Source organism: Pomacea canaliculata, linkage group LG5 (assembly GCF_003073045.1).
Source record: "Pomacea canaliculata isolate SZHN2017 linkage group LG5, ASM307304v1, whole genome shotgun sequence".
NCBI classification, from domain to species: domain Eukaryota; kingdom Metazoa; phylum Mollusca; class Gastropoda; order Architaenioglossa; family Ampullariidae; genus Pomacea; species Pomacea canaliculata.
The window spans coordinates 31,588,767-31,605,301 of record NC_037594.1 but is presented as its reverse complement, the minus strand read 5'-3'; the positions used below and the strand labels follow the sequence as shown (position 1 = coordinate 31,605,301).

The following is a 16,535-nucleotide window of genomic DNA, read 5'->3' as shown; positions in this document are numbered from 1 at the left end:
AGGGCTGGACAGCCGAGATTGGACACATTCAGTGTCTGTATCCTTTGTGTGCACCAATCTTTTATTTGTGTGACTTCAGGTCGTTAAAATCAAATTAAGTGGTCGGTGGTGCAAGGAAGGCCGCAAGTTTCAGAATACTGAAACACTAAAGCAATACACTAACCTTCAAATGCACGAAAGTGCAAAAAAAAAAAAAAAAAAAAAAAAAAAATGGGACAGGTCCGGGGTAATTGCACTGTAACATCTGTATTGCAGTTTGTCATGGACACGGTGCGTTAGAAATGAACTGCATTGTATTGTATTGAGGTCAGGAGACACTCGTGTTGACAGTGAGTTTATTTGTTTATCAAATATGGCGAAAAAAGGAGTGGCCCCTGTCATTGTCTCAAGTCGAGTGCTCGTCATACTCACCACAGTCATCGCCACAGCAGGTGAGAAAGCAGTTGACAACGACGAGGAGAATCACGAACACCTGGGAAGAAAACATCCCGCGGACTGTAGAAACAATCTCTACTATCGTTATTTCTCTCAACATCCTCGTTCTTGACACACTGATGTGCCTGTGTAGGATATCGATGATAGCAGCACATCCTTGTAGACAACTTATTTAAAGGAGAGATAGATAATGAGTTCGTTTTCTCTGTCTGTAGTTGTCTCCAGTTCTAATCTTAGTCGTGCCCTTTCACATCTTGGTGTTACTTCATGCTCCGTTTGCTCACCTAACTTGCACGAGTGATCACTATTCGTAAATCATCGTAAATCTTCTCCCATTTCTTGAGAATCAGGGTTAGAAATATGCACCTATGATGTATCCATGCACCATGAACTGTAGTCCATGTTCCCACGAGCATGACACGGAGAGTAGCCCCATGAGCTCGGTTCTTCGATGCCGAGGTCAAGGGGCACGTGCGGCTACTAACAGACCACATTACGGGTGGTTGAAGTGTACCAATCGGAGATGAGAGTTCAACAAAGGATGATGAAGGATATGAAAGAATGTCGGTGGAAGAGGTCACAAAAGGTCACTGTCATGGGGACGTACCTTGAGTTCCACCTGACAGCCTCATTACCAACTCTGTATGCGACGCCCCTCTTCAGATATATTTTTAAATATTAGCCGGATTTTTTTTTTCGCACTTTTAGAATGGATATAATCAAGTCGTTCTTAAAGAAATCACGTTTGTTTCATTTTCTTCCTCTGTTTATGTGGGTGTGTGTGTGTGGGTGAGCGGAGAGAAATACACCCACATGACAATCTCTCCTCGGGCAGACGATACCCGTGTGTAGCTCTCATTATTAAGTCATCGTCAAAACCAATTTCTATAAGTTATAGAATAATCCAGTGTGAGGTTGTAGGTTCTTATGGCCTGATTATTAATCAAACTGACATTTATGTTCTTATCTAACGATATTTCATGCATGTGTGTGTGTGTGCACGCCTTCTTTCGTCACTTCCCAGTATGTCATCAGAAAGTGTCCGTTTGCTTTTTTAAAAAAAATCCATTCTACAGTTATTTACTTACCTATACTCCTATAGGTTATTAGGTTTCGCTTAAGGAACGCTAACTTAAGGAAGAATTGTTTACTGATAACCACAGGTTATCACACCAGGACGCCATGTTGCCAGCGACTCTAAGGAGTCCAAGGGAAACTCTGCGAGCTGCCAGCATGCATCTCAAGCCGCAGTAACACACCAAAACATTGAAGGAAAGTATTGATGGAGATTAGGATACTTTATTACTGACAGCTGCAGACTCTCAAAATACATTGAAGGTGTGCCTTCACACCCAAGAATGTTCTACAGAACAACCTATCTTTATGAATCATTTTTCAGATATCTTACTGCAGGTAAAAACCCAATGGCATTGAAAGATGCTCGGCCTTTTTTGTAGCTAAAAATTTTAATGAAAGAGATTTAGAGCTATAATTTTAGTGGAACTTTCGTTGCCCTTTGATAATAACTTGAACAGCCTGTCTAAACTCAGTAACACCAAGGATAAAATCGGACACTTGGTAAACGCCAAGGAATGTTCTCCACACAGACTTTGTCTCGGGACACAAACTCCTCTCTGGGTGTGACACATGATCACAGCCCCCTGTGGTGAGATGTCCCTAGTTATTCGTGTTTCCCAATTCACAAACACCCACCTTTTCATCTTTATAGTGCGATATCCCCGACAGACAACCAGACAACGAAAGCCATTCGTAGGACTGACGCCATGTTGCTGAGCTTGTTCATGTCTGGCTGTGGGTTTTTTCATGTTTAATCATCATGATAAAACTGTCACAAGCCCCTACACATTCGTGTACATCTGTAAATGTTGGCGGGTGGCCTGAAATATTTATGGTTGACGATTAGTCCAAGGGAGATAGCCGTCTATACGCCACTGGAGATTACCTTTCAGAGTTATCTCCCATTTTTACAAATAAGTTAGTCGCCTCCATTTTATCAGTGTTTATTTATTTCAGCTGCGGAACAGGTTACGAAGACAAACATCAGATCGGGCAGACGATACCCGTGTGTAGCTCTCATTATTAAGTGAAAACCAATTTCTAAAGTTATAGAATAATCCAGTGTGAGGTTGCTGGTTTTTACGGCCTGATTATTAATCACACCGACATTTATGTTCTTATACAACGATATTTCATACATGTGTGTGTGTCTGCACGCAAGCCTTCTTTCGTCACTTCCCAGTATCTCATCAGAAAGTGTCCGTTCGCTTTTTTAAAAAAGTTTTTATTATACAGTTATTTACTTACCTCTACTCCTATAGGCTATTTACCGCTATCAGGTTTCACTTAATGAACGCTAACTTAAGCTGACAGACGCCATCTTGTTCTTGTCACGTGGTCACTCGGCTTTGCCCTTGCCCTGCAGCTGCAGCAGGTTGTAATACTCTCCCTTCGTGGCCAGAAGCTGGCTGTGGGTGCCAGTCTCTACCACCCGGCCTTCACCTATCACCGCGATTTTGTCGGCGTTCTGGATGGTGGACGGTCGATGGGCGATGACGATACATGTGCGGCCCTCGCGTGCCTTATCGAGGGCTTCTTGCACCACCTGCACGTCAACATAAAAAAGTAGTTAATAAGTTCTATGCCACAGTGGTAGTAAATGTAAGTGGTTCATTATGAAAGGTGGAGTCCAGCTCTTTAGTTTGCCGCCTTAGCCTTCCCTGTTACTTCCAAATATTTATCAGACCAACGACTGCCCCAGCAGGTTTCGGTGCTTCTCCGGGAACTTGTATAAATATATAATAATATTATTATGTATTTCAGGTTACAACTATAATCAAGCTTCGTATAAACCTTATCCGATATGGTACCGTCACTAAACAATAGTCTCCTCCCCGACATATTTGCTATCATGATCAATTCTGCTAACATTAGCGCTTCATACAACGGTGTTTTACATTCGATGTGTGTGTGTGTCTGATGGACACCATTGTCTAGCATGTACACAAATCACTTGCATTATCTCTCGGTAATGGGTTGTAATTTATGTCGGCCTATCGCCTCTATTCTTTTCTCTTCTATCCAGTACCGCAACAAATTTGTACTTGTCGCCAATGCAGTAAGGATCTGGTGTTCTGGGTTCAAATCTCATGTCAGACAAGCTGATTTTTAGCTGCTGGATCGGCATAAAATATCGATTTCTTGTTACACTGTCTCACTCTGACAACCTACCCGCTCGCTTTCAGTGTCCACGGAAGAGGTCGCCTCGTCCAGCAGCAGGACACGTGGGTTACGCACGAGTGCGCGTGCGATCGCGATTCGCTGCTTCTGCCCACCACTCAGTTGTGTCCCTTTGTCGCCTACATTAGTGTCGTAACCCTTTTGAACAGAAGAAAGACTGTTATGGAGCTGTTTACTTGTGGGTTGAGAAGGCAGAGAGAAAAGAGATGATGATGAGTATGAAACGAAGAAGGCTAATAATGGCAATGACGTAACATTCTCTGTGTGTGTGTTTGTATGAGAGAAATTATTGTGTTGTATAATTCTGCAGCCTGGTTGTAGGCCTCCGCTACACTGACTGCATGTTTGGTTGTGAAGTGACCGAGCCAGAGTATGTGGTTTATTGTACCAGTGATTTGAACCTCAAGGCTCACCTGCGGAAGACTCGCGATGAAGCTGTGGATGTTGGCGGTCTTGGCCGCAGCAATGATGTCAGCCATCGGCACTTCCCGCGTGTTGTCGCCGTAGGCGATGTTGCTGGCTATGCTGCCATCCATCAGAACTGGCTCCTGCGACACAAGGCCGATCTGCTGCCGCAGCCACCGGAGGTCAAGGTTGCGGGAGTCCTCGCCGTCCAGTAACTAAAAACGACAATGAGATGAGACACTATACTGAGAGAGGTTTAAGGTGGCATTCATGTGGATGTGTTCAGTTGTAGGATTCATAAAGGATGTATTAAATACATTTCACTGGTTGCAATGGTTCAAAATTATTTTATCAATGTTAGAACGTCACTGCTTGAAAATTCATCTTCGTCGTCATCGTCGTCGTAATCATCATCATCAATGTTTATTTATAGAGCGCCTTACTCCATCAACAAAGGCGGGCCACGCGACACCCGATTTTCACTATCGTGGTACCAGCCTCCCCTAGTTTGTTTTTTGTTGATTTTTTTAATACGTGAGGATGATAGAGGGAAACAATACGTAGATTCTCGACTAGTCTGAGAATGAAGAAAGATATCCTAAAGGTCAGAGACTGTTAATTAAAAAACAATTAAAAAGATTAGACATGAATTATACATAAGCTGGAGAGATAAACGTTATAGATGATATCAAACGCACCACAGCTCCAGATTCTGAATCGTAGAACCTTAGTAACAGCTGAATGACCGTAGACTTGCCACAGCCACTTCCCCCGACTAGTGCCAGGGTCTGACCCCCTTCCACAGCCAGGTCCAGGCCACCCAGCACCCGAACTGTGGGGCGCGTGGGGTAGAAGAAAGTGGCGTTGGCCACTGCCACCTGCCCGCTGTACTTGTTCTGAAAAACGACCCAACAGGCATGATATTGTAGGTCGTGTGGTCGCTGAACTCATTGCTTTCTATAATTGTTTTATAATAAGGCCGTGCATTGAGTTACTAACAATAGAACCTTTCCTAGGACACCTACCAGTTGTAAGCCACCCGACTTGTCGATGTCGATCTTTGGCTGGCGGTCGATGATGGTGAACAGTCTGCCTGCGGCCAGCTTGGCCTTGGTGTAGTCGAAACCGAATGAACTTTGACGGCCGACAGTCGAAGCTCCGAACACTATAATTGAGAACACTCTGTAAAAATTAAAACATGTTTGAAAACAATCAGCTCTTCATGCTCTTACTATTTTTATGGCGCAAAGAAATAAAATGTATGATATACACATTGAACGCAGAGGGTGGAGGAAATGAAAGAACATTATTTCAAAACAGTTTTTGTTTCGTAAAATAAACCCCCGAAAATTGAAGAAAAGACACAAAAATAGATGAACGGAGAAGACAGAGATGGATAAGAAAAAATAATGAGAGGAAGAAGATAAAGATCAACAACAATGAAGAAAACAATGATATGAACGAGAGGAAGATAATACTGATACTGGCGATGATTTAGCTGAACTGCTGACGGTAACACGTGATGCATTAGTTTCTTCGCCCTTTCTCTTGTTCATCCGTTTTCCTACCCACCATCTCGTTCTCCATACCTCCCATTCTAAAAATAGCTTTCAGTTTGCACACTGACCGCCATAGGACAGAAAACAAAATACAAAACAAACTCCTGAGCACCACAAGCAAAACAAGAAACAAGGTGAGACACTGACCTGAAGACGGCGTAGAACTCCATCTCGCCGTCGCCCACCAGCTTCGTGCCGTAGGTGAAGGCCGCGGCGTAGGCGCAGACGATGATGCTGTTGGAGATGCCGTAGGACACGCCGTACGTCATCGCCGCCTTCACAACCGTCCTGCACGAGCCACGCGTACAGTAAGCGGACCGGTGAATAAGATGCAACAACTGAGGGGTTTGCAATACTGAACATTTTATGAAAGTAATTGTACGCAACAAACGGACAACAAACAAGGAGAGAGAGACAGAGGAAGGATGGATTATGTGTCCAAACCTTTTTGTGACGTCGACGAGGGACTCCAGCCGCTCAATGAAGATGTCTGCCCTGTTTAGTGAGGCCACTGTGCGAATATTGTCCACCGCTTCCGAACAAATCTAAGTTAAAAAAAAAAAGATTAATAAAGTGTCAAGGGGAGATAGCTTGGTCACAATTTTTTTTTACAAATTATAATAAATTTACATTAAAAAAACAAGTTTACTAAAACTTTTCATTCACAGCAATGGTTAAATGTTTTCCTTGTTATTTCTGTTACACATCCAATGATTGGAAATAAGGATCAGGGTAATCTAACCCTGTATCCTCCTCAACAACAACAACACAACAACAACAACAACAACAACAACAACAACAACAACAACAAAGAACAACAAATATTTACTTTGCCAGCTTCTTGTAATTGGGATTTCTCTGATTTGGCCGAGTCTGCGATAACTTTTCCCTTCATAGTTTCTGAAGCAATGATGATTGGCAAGAAGGCCAGTACAACCAGCGTCAGCTTCCATCCGAACACGAAGGCGATTATTAGAGCTGAGGTGAGTGTGGCTACGGCTTCCAGAATCCTGGCCGACCTTTGACCCAGTCGCCTGCAGTACACAGAGTGAGAATCAAGGTGTGAGGCACCTTTCCCTTCTCTGGACCATTATACAGTGTTTTTATATTTTTATAGAGAACTGTGGTTTTAGGCAACTGATGCACCCTGCACCCCACTAAGCTTTCAAAAGTCTACTACAGTGATTCTTTCACAATTAGCGGTTATTAGCACACTCAGTTCTCACCCTCCCATCTCACTTTACTAGGGACTCACCCCTTGCACTAAGGCCGCATCAGAAGAAAGCTTTGTGGTCAGGGCGCTGACCTGGTTTTTCGGGTCGTCAAAGAAACTCATATCCTGCCACAAACACACACACAGACCAGAATGACATGGTGGTCATTACATCATCAATATACCATGGAATATACTATCATTTGGTTGTCGTAAAATTAGTTTGAATCAACACTGAATGTCTACAAGGCTACAGCATCTTTCACAAACAGCATTGGAAACAAGCTTCATGTCTACGACTTTCAGTGGAGTGTGGAGCAGGATGGTGCAGGATGGTCCAGTATGCCCTACCTGTCGCATCAGTGCCTTGAATGTCATAGCACGCAGACGAGCCGTCAACTTTGACCCTGACGATGACAGGCACCAGTTCTGAAACATAAAAGCAAAGGTGAATGTTAGATTAAAAAAAAAAAATGTATTTGTCGTCTTCAGTTCTCATGTGTTTTGCATTGCAAGTCATATCTTTGAAAACCGATGTTTGCTTGTTTGTTTGCTTGTGTATTTATTACAGTTATTTTTATATCAAGTAGTTTGTTTTTGTAGCCACTCGATTGTTCAACTGTTATCATTCTGGTTAGCGACTGTTGCGAGGATTTTAGTTTGCTCATTCTCAGCATTACTAACCACCAGAACTAAGGACTTGCTTTTCGTCCGTCAGACACCTGAAGCAATGGAAGGATAAAGTGATGCACTCACCTGCGCAAGTCGAAAAATCCCTGTGGCGATGCCGACACAAATGACACTCACTCCCAGAACCATGGCTTGGTGGGACTGCTCGTCTCTGTCTGTGTAGCCGAAAATCTGGATGCAAACAGAAAATACACTGCTGAGAGACTCATCCTTAAACAAACAGAAACAGAACTCATACTCCTAAAAATTGTCATAGAGAACGAGTAAACTATACATCTACAGCTACACATTCACACTCTACCATCCACTCACACCATCCTGTCTTCCTTACATCAGATCCTAATACTAATTAGTAGCACTCTGTTGTCACCACGGTCATACAACAAACCTTTTCTACATCCGCGACAGTAATTGTGCAATTTTAATAGTTTACTCTCCTTTTTGACCCACCCTCCCATTTTTTGACATACTAGTTGTCTATCATTTGTCTATACAGATGTCTAAACTGAGTTTTTTAATTGTATGATGTACCTAGGAATCAAATGTTGACTTACTCTGATGTATTCTGTTAGAATTAAGGTGAAAGCAGGTTGGCATACGCCAGCTGCCATGGAACATAAGACACCAACAACAATTGACAGCCATTCCGGAGAGTTGAGCTGCATTATTCTCCTCAGACTGTACGCAGTCTCCTCCTCTGTCTGCGAGAAAAAAACTTTGCAATCAGTCTGAGGTAGTATTTCATCCTGTAATTCGTATTTCCACATTAGTATTTATATTTGTTAACCTTTCTGATTTGTCTAGCTATCGTTAGTCGATATTCCATCTACTTTTCATTTTGATGTTGTTCACGATACAATTTTGTATTTTTGAATTGTATCATTTTGGTCACATACTGAGAGTGATGCCACATTTACATCTCGTCTGATTCTGTGTTTGACAACTTTGATGAGGACCGTTTGAGGCAAACTACAGAACTGTGACATTACTAAATAATTGTGTATCTGAATACTAAAAACAAAAGGTAGTGTAGACACCGACTATACCTCTGTCTTGTTCTTGTCCTTGTCCACCCCACTCCTGCTCCTGATGCTGCGTTTGCTCAAGCGAATGCTGAGAGTGCGGGATAGGCCGGAGACAGTGGAAAATCGTCTCAAACCCACTTTGTGCGACACCAAGTCTTTTTCCAGCAAAGAATCGCCATCATCATCTTCTACAATGTCCAGGTCGTCGACGTCTGTCAACGTTGCCAAGCATAATTGAAATAAAATAACGATCTGTCTTACCCTACCGCGGTTTGCGAACCATGGCTGTCCAAATGCCCGTTGTAACTAAATGACTATCTACTCTCAAACTTTCGATGTAAAATATTAAAATGTTTAACTCATCCACCTACACGTATACCCACACCGCAACACAAATACTCATATTTTATCTCATATCGAAGTTTACACCAGCATTAGTATCTTATACAACAACCATTCATCTTCTCTGTTACTAGTGCTTGTGCATTGAACTTGTAGTGGAAACTGCTTTATGTGATGATGATAATGATTGATGATGATTGACGATGATGATTGATGATGATGATAGTACATGTACTTCACAGACTGTAGTCAAAATTTACAACATACCTGTTTTTGTTTCCTTTTCTGCTGTGGTCTGAAAGACAGGAAGATGTACAGTTAATTAAGTCTGAGCTTCGGTCAGATAATGTAAGTAAATAAAACAAACAAAAAAATTTTCACTGTTTACAGTTTTGTTAATGCTTGTATATAATATGCTCGGCCACATTCCCTCTAATCGACTTGTAATTATACATTAAATGTTCTCCAAATGTGTCACGGACCAGTCTGTTAGGAACAGGGGGTTGTTGCCCCTGTCTTTTGTTTGTCAGAGATTATTGCCCTTACCAGTATCGGAGAGTGTTTTTGGTTGCGTCGTGTTTAGCGTCAGAACACGACGTCATTTTATGACGTAGTTTTAGATTGTGGGGAGAGTGAAAATTTTTGGAAGAAGCAGACGACGGGAGACGAGGTATAGAAAGGACAGGCGTGAAAGTGGTCTGACTGTACGTGTGGATACAGGGACCGGTAATAAGTAAATTAGTTGCTTGCCGAGTCAAGGAAGCTACTCCAGAGACACACGACACTTCAGCAGACGATAGCAGCAGACGTGGATATTTGCAAATTAAGGACTTTTTTCTCTGTTGTGTTCTACGTAAGCAAGACATTTCTTGATATACAAAATGTATTCTTTTATGACTTTAATTACGTGGCACACTCTGTTTGGGGCTGCTCGCTGCTTCCTTCCCCTTGCAATCCCGGGTCACACTGGCTTGTAACAGTTATCTCCCTTGCTACGCGCTGATCAATCATGTTTGTCCACCCTCATTTATATGTAACAGCTCGTTGTGAAGAGATTTTTCAATCTTTATTTACACTTCAATTAAAAAAAAAAAACGTTTAACGGTTACACTTTACAAACTCTTTGGAAAGGAAGAGGAAGAGGATGAAATTGTATTGTCTTTGGTGATTTTGACTGTAGTTTGAGCTTGTTCCATTCTACTATTAGCATTGTTAACTGTCTTCCTTCTTATTTCGTTGCTTCTCATGCCCTTACTCAATTCATGAATACGAAAATCTATATATGAAAATATGAAAATCATGACGAACAGACTAGCACTGTCTTGTCTCACCTGCAGGTTGATCAGCTGAGCGTACAGTCCACCTTTGGCGATGAGACTGTGGTGGTTGCCTTCCTCCTCGTTGCAGCCAGCACTGATGGAGACGATTTTGTCCACGTTCCTGATGGTGGACAGGCGATGAGCGATAACGATCGTGGTCCTCCCTTGCCCAGCCTGTGAGGTCACATGATTTGATCGTATTACTCGCATCCTTGTGGTGCAATATTGTAAACATGTAAATAGGTTTGTAGACTAAGACTACTGTATACAATAGGACTATAAACTATAGCGGTCGTGTGTAGTAAGCTATACCATCTAGGATTGTGTCAGTCCCCTCTATATCTCTGCTACAACGACCACACATTAACATCAAATTTTTTAGATGTTATCTCCATCCTGAAGCCTACATCATTATCGTTTTATCCTATTATCATTACTTCATCATTGCCATTTCTTACCACATCCCTATTTCTGACAGGTAAAGGATCATTACATAAGAACTATAATCATCTTCATCTAATATCACTTCTTTTGAATCTACTTCCATCGGAGCCACCACATGTCGGCGGCATGATAAGACTAGAAGCACTGGTGGCTATGGGGAGCCTGTCACGGACCTTCTCCAGTGCGCTCTGCACGGCGGCCTCGCTCTCGTTGTCCAACGCTGACGTGGCCTCGTCCAGCAGCAGGATGCGCGGGTTGCGCACGAGGGCGCGTGCAATGGCGATTCGCTGCTTCTGCCCCCCACTCAGCTGCGCCCCCATCTCTCCCACCAGCGTGTCGTAGCCCTGGAAACCACAGGATGACCTGCTTATGACCGAGGAAGCGTGACATTAGGCAGGAGATGGAACTCACGGCAGACAGTCACGACATGTGTGAGATCGCATGAGAGAAAGGAAGGGTGGGGAAAAATAAGGTGAAGCGTGAACTGAAAATAGACAGGTAGGCAAAGGTCAGAGAGAAAAGATAGACGCAGAAGGGCAGATAAAAAGATAAATGTTGGGTAATCAAGGGACTTAATTAAGAAATGGGTTGGTAGAGAGGGAAGGCAGGACATATGCCCACAAGTCAACAATACTCATTCTTGCTGCGTCCATCTGTTCATTAATCTTGTTTGTCGGTTCCTACCTGAGGAAGGTGTGAAATGAAGCCATGGGCGTTGGCCTCTTTGGCGGCAGCTTCGATGGCGGCCTGGGTGACGTCACGCTTGCCGTACCTGATGTTTTCAGCGATGGTGGCAGCGAAGAGCACGGGCTCCTGACTGACCACGCCGATCTGGTCTCGTAGCCATTTCAGATTCAAGGTCTTGATGTCGTGTCCATCCACTGCGACCTGTTGTCACGTGAGGTGTTTGTTTATATTTAGTTATACAGTTTATCGGTAACAATAACGATTCCACTTTCAGACTGCACTCTCGCATGTTCATATTCGTCTGTTGTATTTCTGTTATTGCAAGCGGTCGTGTGTTGGGATGCTTGGTAGGAGAAAGGTCCACCAAACTAACCAACAGACTGGAACAGAGACAGAAGAAAGAGACAGGATACAGGATGGGAAGAGGATGGATAGACTAAATAGAGGATGCTCATCACTACAGCTGACCTGCCCCTTTTCAGGGTCATAAAATCTCTGTAGGAGTTGAATGGTCGTACTCTTTCCGCATCCGCTGGCTCCTACCAATCCCACAGTCTGACCTGGGTCCACTCTAAGGTCAAGGCCATTCAACACCTGCAACCCAGCACCAGAACATGCACCAAGCTGTGTCAACTCTGGAAGACATACACCACACCTCCCTCATCTCTCTAATCTCAGACAACTTGCAAACATGTTATGAGGTCTGATATGAATAAGTGTTGTATGTACAAACATTCTCAGCGGTTGCCTTCACACCACTCACTGGTATGTCCGGTCTCGCCGGATAACGAAAGTGGATATTCTTGAACTCGATGACCCCCTTGAGGCTCATGATCTTCTCTCCCTTGTCGGAACTGACGTCAATATGAGGCGAAAGGTCGATGATCTCAAACACCTTCGCGGCAGCTGCGCGGGCATCGGAAAAGTTTTCCAAGTTGGGCAGAGCGTTGCCAAGAGACATGGAGCCGAGGTAAACCCCGAAAAAGACCTGAAATAAATAATTCACCCTGCTACACCTTCTGCTTTAATATTTCGCACTTCTGTTATAAACAACATTGCAAAAAGATTTTTATATGTTTTATCTACCTTTGAGTATCTACACATTCACCAGTATAATATCCATTATTTATTTATTAAAAGTATATATTTCATCGATTTAATGCTACAATTAAAAAAAAAAAACTCACCTGTCGTAATAATATGAAATAGCCGTCGTTACTCACTAAAATATCAGATTTTAGTAAGCATTTGCAAAATTATTTTTGTGCTCGAATCCTTCAGGTTAATGTTAGCTCTAGTATTTTTTGCAATTCTGGTTTAGTCTGAACTTACAGGCAGAATATTTCCGGGACTAAACCCCTCAGTCTGAATAAGGTGCACGCCATACCAGAAGGACACAGCAAATGCCATGAATATTATGAACCAAAAGGTGGACATGCCGATACCGAGGAAGATGCCTTTTCTTGATCCCGCCTTGACGGCGAATATCAGGTTGTCTTCGTAGCTGCAAGAAAAGCAAACGATGTTTCTTAAGCTTCCATGCTTTCGTACAAAAATTCTTTGTACAAAGACTAATCCTCGGTTAATGAACCCCTGAACAACACGTTATATCAGGACTTCAACTTCGGCCTCAAAGTAATAAGCGCGCTCGTCGTTGAAATGCTGATCTTTATTTAATTAATCTTAACTTTTAATTTATTTAGAAATCCATTTACACAAATTAACTAAAAAAATTTGTTTAAGTTTTGAATTTCAATAGGCTGATTTTGAGGGGCTAATATGGGTTCGTGCGTTCGGTTGGGGTGTTTGGTATTTATTCTGTAAGCTAGGTTGCTGGCAAAGGGAGGTGGAGAGAGAGAGGGAGCGAGACAGAGAGGGAGAGAGATAAAATGAGAACTCGAACTGGAGAAGGTGAGATAAGAAGAAAAGAGCAGTAGTAAGCATCAGTTCAAAGTTTGTACCGCTTCTGTTCCTTCTCTTGTCCCTGGAAGGCCTGCACGGTGCGGATGGCCCTCAGGGCCTGCTCGGCGATGGCCCCTGACTTGGCGTACGCCTGCAGTTCCCGGATGGACGCACTGCGCACCAGCTTCAGGGAAACGAACGAAAAAGGTTAACAAAGGGTCACTCGACACAAAAGAACCTCGAAGAAAGAAAACAAATAAAGATGACCAAGAAGTGCAACATAACAAATAGGCAACAAAATAACATTAAAACACAAGACAAAAAGAAAGACGTTAAAAGAAAAACAAACATAAAAAGTTAATATTTTACTGCTGCATAGACGAGTATTGAGAGTTTCACATAAATGTGACAGTTTCGATCATTAACTCTCCAAGCAACAAAGACAGTTCCAGTTAAAACGAACATAAAATGTATTAAAATTCCCAGTAAATGTATTTGCGTGGTTCTAAAATTCTTAAAATGAGAAAAATGTCAAAACGTAAGTATAAATATTAAAATGTCAATTCCATGTATTCAAATTAGTAGACCTACTCTCATCATTAAAGAGCTTGCAAAGATGACAAAGGGGCTGAAGCCGATGACAGCAAGAGTGAGCTTCCAGCCCTGGACGAAGGCGACGATGTAGGACACAAGGCACGTGGACATCCACTGCACGAAGATGGCCACCTTGTCGCAAAGTCCTTCACTGATATTCTGTATATCTGAACACAATTCTCTTTGTTAATGCATTTTGAGGGACAGTGAGGAGTATTTATGCTTTTTAAACAACTAGCAAGTTAACAGACTACTTCAGACGTGAAGAGCAATGGACTTTCAGGCTAGGTATACAGTGAACACGGATAAACTGTTGCGTGAACACACATACACACACAGACAGTTTTTTGTTTTTGTTTTTTTTTGGTGTCAAGGGGACAAAATTATTTATTACTGGTCATCAGTTCAGAGGAAGGTGGGGACTGATTTGAAGTGCATTTATTTTTATGCTAAATATCTAGTTACCAAGGACACCTGGTCGCCAGACCTCACACATTTGAGACAGACAAACAATGAGCCATACAGACAGACGAGCAGACAGCTAGCGACACACCTACAGACAGACTTACGCAGAAAAGCGTGAGTTGAGTTCGCTTGCCTCGTGGGTGTCAAACCACCCGATGTCCTGGCGCATGATGGACCTGAAGAAGCGTTTCCGGATGTGGACAATCTGCCTCTCGCCGGCCATCGTCCACAAGCTCACGGCCATCGTGCTGGTCACGAAGACGACAGTGGCGAGAACCAGAAAATACATGGTGTTGGGGGACATCTTCTCCATCAGGACGTCAGCGTACGTCCGATTGGTGGCGCTGTACGTAAACAAAGTTACGTCACAAACAATGTTCTGGAAACTCTAGACGGATTTTCACGTAATTTCGGGACAACTTTGTGCACTATCTGTGTCAAATATCTGGACAGGAAGAAGTATTTGCAAACATTGCTAACTGCTCTCGAAAGAATACATATTCATATTATTTTTCGTAAAGTTGTCGCTCACTTGGCTATCTTGCTGCTGTCGATAAACATGTCAACGACGTCGCCAAAGACAATCATGTTCAAAGGAAGTCCACAGCCAGCAACCACCGATCCAAACATACCAACAACCATCATAACAATCTCCAAAGGCCCTGCAAATCGGAACTGAGAGAAAAGTCATATTAAAAATCGGCACTGAAAGTAGTTTCATTCAAAATTGTTATTGAAAAATAAAAGAATGAAGGAAAGAAAAAGAAAAAAAATCTCCAAATGAGATTTTAACACTGTTTATATCACATACTCTGAAATTACCTAACTCATTCATAAAACTTAATTTTGTGACTTAAGGTGTGTATGTACATTAACCGTAATATATTTCAACAATACTATAACAACTGTCCCTTATGCTGTTGTTGTAGTATTTTATCGTTTAACAATTGTCTTCCTTTTGAGAACGAGAGAAAGATGTAAATAAAATGTACATTGCTTATGCTATCACTATCTTCAATGAAAAGTTGTCACTTAACGACCGTCTCTCTCTCTCTCTTCTTTATCCTTCGCTCTCTTTCTCTCTTTCCTTCTGAGGTAAAAAAAAAACCCCCAAAAAAAAAAAAAAAAAAAAAAACAAAAACCAACCAAACAAACAAAACAAAACAAGGCGAACAGTTAAAACGTTGAAAGATTGAAAAGTTGTCTCACCAGTTCTAAAGCCCCAACCGTCTTTTGTGTTTCTTTCTTCTTTCTACCGCAGCATCCGCTCTTTCCATCATCGTCATCAGCGGCTATAACGACGTCCCCCTTGTGACCGTTGACGGTGGAACCGTTGTGAGGAATCTGCAACTTCGAGTCGTTCTTCTGCGTCTTGTCTGTCTTTCTGTCTGGCGAAGTTTCCGGAATCTCGACGAAGACGTCAGCGCTATCCTGTCTGGTCTTTGCTGGTGTCTTCGTGGTTTCTTCACCTTTGACCTCTCTGTGTGCGCTCCGTCCGGTGTTTAGTGACGTCATTTTGGCGGGTCTCTGGAAATGGAAACAGGACTGACCTACTCACCTACAGACCAACAACATGGCAACTTTGAGTAGTCTGTGGGAGAAAGAAAGAAAGAAAGAAAGAAAGAAAGAAAGAAAGAAAGAAAGAAAGAAAGAAAGAAAGAAAGAAAGAAAGAAAGAAAGAAAGAATCAAAGAATCAAAGAAAGAATCAAAGAATCAAAGAATCAAATTATATCACACATTTCATTACTTACCAGATAGGATCTTGGACATCTAACAACACACTGAAACTTTTCTACTGCTCTCCTAATGTCACTTTGTCATTGGAAGTCGTTGTTTACTACCTGCACCCAGTTCGATGCGGGTGTATCACAGAGCACCAGACACCCGTGTATCACAAGCTTCCAGAGCTGTGCTACTGTCGTGTCCCTACCATTATATACACCGGTCCACTGACCACACCACCCGTTACACTTTTAGACCCCAGATAGAAGTACACACGCACCGCATGTACTCTAGCAGTACCGGGCACACGGGGTGGGTGCGGTGGTTTCACCTGTGGCTGGTCACGTGTTCAACATGGCGTCAGACCGCGCTCCAGTGGAGGTGTCCGGTGTCCCACGTAGTTGTCCGCTGTGAGTGAAGACATGAGATGGTGTGGTCTTTGTTATGGCTTGGTGGACTGGTAGGACGATACCT

The 16,535-nt window shown here is 42.7% G+C and overlaps 2 protein-coding genes across 3 annotated transcripts; both read right to left on the bottom strand.

Moving 5' to 3' along the window:
* Window positions 1-1,738: 1,738 nt before the first annotated feature.
* LOC112563565 (multidrug resistance protein 1-like) lies at window positions 1,739-14,062 on the bottom strand. The gene is given in 23 exon segments (XM_025237620.1): window positions 1,739-3,058; window positions 3,685-3,831; window positions 4,107-4,313; window positions 4,797-4,994; window positions 5,124-5,280; window positions 5,805-5,945; window positions 6,102-6,202; window positions 6,487-6,666; window positions 6,668-6,691; window positions 6,913-6,996; window positions 7,222-7,299; window positions 7,627-7,770; window positions 8,115-8,261; window positions 8,607-8,797; window positions 9,195-9,222; window positions 10,259-10,420; window positions 10,864-11,034; window positions 11,375-11,578; window positions 11,846-11,971; window positions 12,141-12,365; window positions 12,710-12,881; window positions 13,339-13,463; window positions 13,871-14,062. Coding segments are annotated over 23 exon segments (3,333 nt in total). The 5' UTR covers window positions 13,985-14,062; the 3' UTR covers window positions 1,739-2,851.
* Window positions 14,063-14,197: 135 nt separating this feature from the next.
* LOC112563566 (multidrug resistance protein 1A-like) lies at window positions 14,198-16,301 on the bottom strand. 2 transcript variants are annotated; one of them, XM_025237623.1, is made up of 4 exons: window positions 16,091-16,301; window positions 15,548-15,896; window positions 14,871-15,013; window positions 14,198-14,682 (listed from the first exon to the last, which is right to left on the bottom strand). In XM_025237623.1, the coding sequence occupies exons 2-4, from the start codon at window positions 15,851-15,853 to the stop codon at window positions 14,439-14,441; spliced, it is 693 nt and encodes a 230-aa protein (XP_025093408.1). In that variant the 5' UTR covers window positions 15,854-15,896; window positions 16,091-16,301; the 3' UTR covers window positions 14,198-14,438. The 2 variants fall into 2 exon arrangements, with proteins under 2 accessions (XP_025093408.1, XP_025093407.1); XM_025237622.1 differs by having other exon boundaries at window positions 15,548-15,865; window positions 16,091-16,298.
* Between the last annotated feature and the right edge of the window lie 234 nt (window positions 16,302-16,535).

Bases quoted from the DNA above. Each gene is read 5' to 3' on its own strand.
- LOC112563566 (XM_025237623.1), bottom strand. From the start codon at position 15,853: ATGACGTCACTAAACACCGGACGGAGCGCACACAGAGAGGTCAAAGGT. The intron at 15,014-15,547 runs GTGAGACAACTT...CTTTTCTCTCAG, and splicing joins CGGTTGGGGCTTTAGAACTG to TTCCGATTTGCAGGGCCTTT. The intron at 14,683-14,870 runs GTGAGCGACAAC...GTTTACGTACAG, and splicing joins GACAGCAGCAAGATAGCCAA to CGCCACCAATCGGACGTACG.